At 72.2% G+C, this 4,648-nt stretch overlaps 1 protein-coding gene across 1 annotated transcript; it reads right to left on the bottom strand.

Moving 5' to 3' along the window:
* Nucleotides 1-898: 898 nt before the first annotated feature.
* Nucleotides 899-4,300, bottom strand: AURANDRAFT_22034 (hypothetical protein; the record flags this gene model as incomplete). The annotated part of the gene is made up of 4 exons (XM_009036203.1): nt 899-1,030; nt 1,225-1,803; nt 2,324-3,052; nt 3,230-4,300. Coding segments are annotated over 4 exons (2,511 nt in total), but the record flags the coding sequence as incomplete, so codon positions are not given.
* Nucleotides 4,301-4,648: the final 348 nt, after the last annotated feature.

Here is a 4,648-nt window from a genome sequence, read left to right as displayed (position 1 = left end):
ACCCGACGTCGTCGACGGGAGCGCGCGCGACCGTTCCGACGCGAGGCGGTCCGTCGCGCGTCGAGCGCGCTCGGCGAGCGCCGTCGACGCGTCCCCCGAGGGAGCCCCGTCGACGTCGGCCGAGAGGCGTCGCGCGCGGTCGGGACCCCCCGAACCGGCGGCGTTTTGCCGCGCGGGGCGCGACGGCGCGCGCATGTGGACGTAGGCCTTCCACCCGAAGTCGCGCGCGAAGACGATGATGATGGCCAGCGCCGCCGAGAGCCAGTACATGGGCTGCGACAGGAGCCGCGGGAAGACGTAGTACCACTCCCACTCGGGGTAGCCGCCGTACGCGCCCGGGCTCACGAGGCCGTAGACGGTCGCGACGGCGAACCAGAGGCCGATGGAGAGGAAGTACCAGAGCGCGTCGAGGCGCGTGAACCGGTACTGGTTGAGCATGAGCTTCGTGTTCGCGACGACGACGATGACCTGGGCGCCGCGCGCGCGCGCCGCGTCGCGCACCGCGGCCGCGTCGCGCCGCGCGCGGGGGCGCCGCCGCGCGCCGTGAACGCCGTCGCGCCCATCTCCCAGAGCCCCCACTCGCCGCCGTCGGCGTTGCCGCTCTGGAGCGACGCGTTGAGCGCGAGCGCGGGCACGTAGATGGCGAGGAACGCCTCGCAGATGGCCTGGAACACCTGCGCCGGAGACGGCCGGTGGAACGCCCCGTCCGGCGAACACGTCGCGCCCCTCGATCGCGGTCGCGTCGACGTCGGTTCGGCCGATGTTGGGACGGATCGTCGTCTCTCGGCGGGTTCTTTGGAGACGGCGAACACGAGAGGACACACCCGTGCACGAACTCGCATCTATGAAGTCGCGTGGAATATCTTTGTGTCCCGCCCGGTGTTCCAACCCACGACGCGAAGATGGGCCGCGTGAAGAACTCGTCGCGGGGCCCCGCGCGGTAGAGCGCCGGGTTCGCGAGCGCCGTCTCCGCGGACACGTCCTGGTCGAACGTGCCGAGCAGGATCACGGGCCACGCGGTGTAGAAGACCTGCGCGGGCGGCGCGGCGTCGCGTCGACGCGAGCGCCGCGCGCGCGCGCGCGCCGGAACGAACGTCCCCCCGCGCCGAGGGACGCTCGCTCGTCGAGCCATCGGCCGAAACGCGCGGACGACGGCCGAGGGCGGCGCCTTTTGGAGTCGCGCGCGCGTCGCGCTCGTCCCGCGCGGGAGGAGGCCGCGAAGACCGTCGACGCCGCGTACTCGACGACGTTCTTCGTGCCCGACATCTGGTTCAGCGACGCGTACCAGAACGTGAGCATGGCCTGGAGCACGTTCTTGTAGAAGATGTGGCAGACGAGCTTCGACGTGCGGCGGTAGTTCCAGCGGCCGTGGACGAGGAGGAGCCGCTGGAGGAACGCGAACTGGGCGATGGCGTAGTCGCTGTTGTTCACGGCCTGCATGCCCTCCTGGCCGCTGATGCCGACGCCGACGTGGGCGCCCTGGATCATGGGCACGTCGTTCGCGCCGTCGCCGATCGCGAGCGTCCGCGTCGCGGCCGCCGCGGCCGCGCCGGGGTCGCTCGCGTGGCGCCCGCCGAAGCGGACGAGCTCGACCATCTGGCGCTTCTGGATGGGGCTCACGCGGCAGCCGACGACGGCCTTGCAGTGCCGCGCGAGCTGGAGGAGCGCCGCGCGGCACGGCGGGATCGCCGGCGGCGCCGGCGTGTCGCCGGGCGCGCCGCCGGCGGGCTCCGCGGCGTCGGCCGTGCGCCGCCCGCCGGAGCCCAGGCCCAGGGAGATGTCGCAGATCGACGCCGCGCGCGCCTCGGGGCCGCCGCCGCCGCGCGGCGCCGCCGCGAGCGCCTCGAGCTCCTCGGCCTCGAGCGCGTAGATGAGGCTCTCGCCGTCGATGACGAGCGCGCGGGGCTTCACGGGCGTCCCGTCCTTTCGGAAGGCCGCGACCTCGTGCGCGAGGCGCAGCGCCTCGCGCTCGAAGACGGCCGCGAGCCTGTGTGGACATCCACCGCCGGTTCGGGGGGCCCCCGCCGAACTTCGGAACGCTCGAGCTCGGTCGCGTCGACGTCGATTCGGCCGATTTTTGGACGACTCGATCGCTCTCGTCGAGTTCTCGAGGCGCGGTGGGAAGCCTCGCGTCGAAACGGTCGCATGCGCGCCCATGGGAGTCGGGTCGAAGACGCGAGTTCCGCGCGGCCGCGAGCGCGAGCTGCGCCGCGTGCTTTCGCGCCTCCTCCTTGAGCTTGGAGGCGGAGAAGCCCGCCGTCGACGCGCGCTTCACGCCCGTGGCCGCGCGCGCCATCTGGTCCGCGTAGAGGCCGCCGTGGACGATGATCTGCTCCATGGTCTCCGTGGGCTCGATGAGCTGGCACGCGACGCCGATGTTGATCGCCGTCTCCTGCTTGTCGCCCGTGAGCACCCAGACCTTGATGCCCGCGTCGAGCATCTTGTGCACCGTCTCGGGCACGCCGTCCTGGAGCCGGTCCTCGATGGCCGTCGCGCCGAGGAGCTCGAGGCCGTCGCCGAACGCCGTCTCCGCCTCGTCCATGAGGTCGTCGATGGCGTTGGGCAGGAAGTTCTGCCGCTTCTGGATCTCGCCGAGGTCCGACGTCGCGGCGCGGTACCGCGTGAGCCACGCCTCGAACGCCGGGCCCGGCAGGTCCGCGCGGCCGCAGACGAGCGTCCGCAGGCCCTCGGAGCTGAAGCCGACCATGGCCTCGAAGGTCGCCTTCACCATGGCCTCCTGGCCGGCCCTGAGCCGCGACTCCATGACCGTGTCCGCGCCCTTGGTGTAGATGACGACGCCCCGGGGCTCGCCGCCGACGACGCGGCGGCAGATGACGGACATGCGCTTCCGGTCCGAGTTGAAGTCGAGGAGCTCGACGACCTCGTAGGTCTCCTCCTCGACGACGCCGGGCACGGCGGCGTTGCGCAGCGTCATGAGGCCCGTCGTCCGCGACTCGAAGGAGAGGCCGAAGTACTTGGCGCCGCAGACGAGCGCCTCGTCGTCGGGCGACGACGCGGAGAAGCGCGTCTTCCGCGGGCCCCGGGGCCCGGGCTTCTCCGGGGGCGCCGGCGGCTCCAGGGACCGGCTGAGGCGCCGGCCGAGGCCCGGGCTCAGGCGGTCCAGGAAGGTCCGCTTCCGCGCGCTCTCCGTCGGCGCGGGCGGCGGCGGGCTCCGGCCCCGCGCGGCCTTGGCCGGCGGCGCGTCGGCCTCGTCGCCGACGTCCTCGACGAGCACCGTGTGGCACACGGCGAGGAGCCGGAAGAACTCGACGAGCCGGTCCCGCTGGGGCCCCGGCGCCGCGAGGTCCTCCGCGAGCCGCGGGTCGTGGAACGTGACGTGCGGCTGGCTCGACGCGCGCGCGAGCTCGTTGGCCTCGAGGGCCGCGGCGGGGATGGGCTCGCCGAGGCGCGCGAGGGACGCGGCGCCGATGGCCGTGATGCCCTCGCCGTAGGACCGCCCGCCGACGGCGCACTTGCGGAAGTCCATGACGTTGCACGTCAGCGTGCCCGTCTTGTCGGAGAAGACGTGGGAGATCTGGCCGAGCTCCTCGTTGAGGGCCATGGACTTGACGGCGCAGGGCGTGTCGCTCGCCTCGTGGTACATGCCCAGGTCCCACTCGAGGAACCGCGCCTGGAAGTTCTTCGTCATCGACATGGACACGTAGAGGCTCACGGGCACGAACTGGGCCATGAGCAGGAAGTAGTAGAAGAACTTGATGAACCAGGCCTCCTCGAGGTTGACGACGCGCGCCTGCGACGCCCGCCGGTCCGCGGCGCCCCAGATCGCGTCCGCGCGCGGGTAGCCGAGGTACCACGCGTCCTCGCCCGCGTTGCTGCTCATCCAGAGGTAGGAGCAGAGCCCCCCCGTGAGGCAGATCATCGTCAGCAGGCCGATGATGTACTTGAGCACGCGGTTGATCGCGAGGATGAGGCTGCTCTCCTTCATCGGCGGGTCCTTGTTCGACTTCATGATCTTCGTGTCCGGCCCCGTGTTCACGGCGACGCCGAGCACCCAGTCGACGCTCCGCACCGTCGTGCCCCGCATGTACACAAAGTCGAGGTTCACGGCCGCCTTCTCCGGCGGCGAGCCGCCGGCGGCCGCGAACGCGATCGTGCCCTCGAACTTGGCGATGACGTCGTTGGGGTGCTCCATCTCGACGACGGCGCCCGCGAGGCCGCCGCAGTCGAAGGCGCCGCCCGCGGCGTCGCGCGGCGCGACGCGGCCCCGCGCCTCCTTGACCGCGCGCCGCTGCTTCAGGTTCGTCTCGCCGTCGAGGGACTTGGTCTCGACGTAGCAGACGTCCGTGTACTCGCCGTCGCCCGCCGTCTGCGCGACGCCGAGCACGACGAGGTCCGCGGGCGCGACCTCGCGGTTCCGGACCTGGGCGGCGAGAGTCGCCGACGCGGACGTCGCGCCAGGGCGCGTCGACGACGGCGCCCGACGTCGGGTCCACGAGGCGCGTCGGCGAGTTGTTCGCCTCGTAGTCCGCGTTGTGCCGCGTCGCGTCCTCGAGCGCCTGGAAGATGGCGTCGACGGTGACGACGAAGCCGAGCGGGAGGAGCGTCGTCGGCGTGCCCATCTCGACGCCGAAGAGCGTGATGATCGCCGTGTAGGTGATGTAGGGCACGCACTGCATGGCGCAGACGA

Source organism: Aureococcus anophagefferens, assembly GCF_000186865.1.
Source record: "Aureococcus anophagefferens unplaced genomic scaffold AURANscaffold_4, whole genome shotgun sequence".
Classification (NCBI taxonomy): Eukaryota; class Pelagophyceae; order Pelagomonadales; family Pelagomonadaceae; genus Aureococcus; species Aureococcus anophagefferens.
Note: the sequence above shows the minus strand (reverse complement) of the source record. Positions and strands in the feature narration are given on the sequence as shown.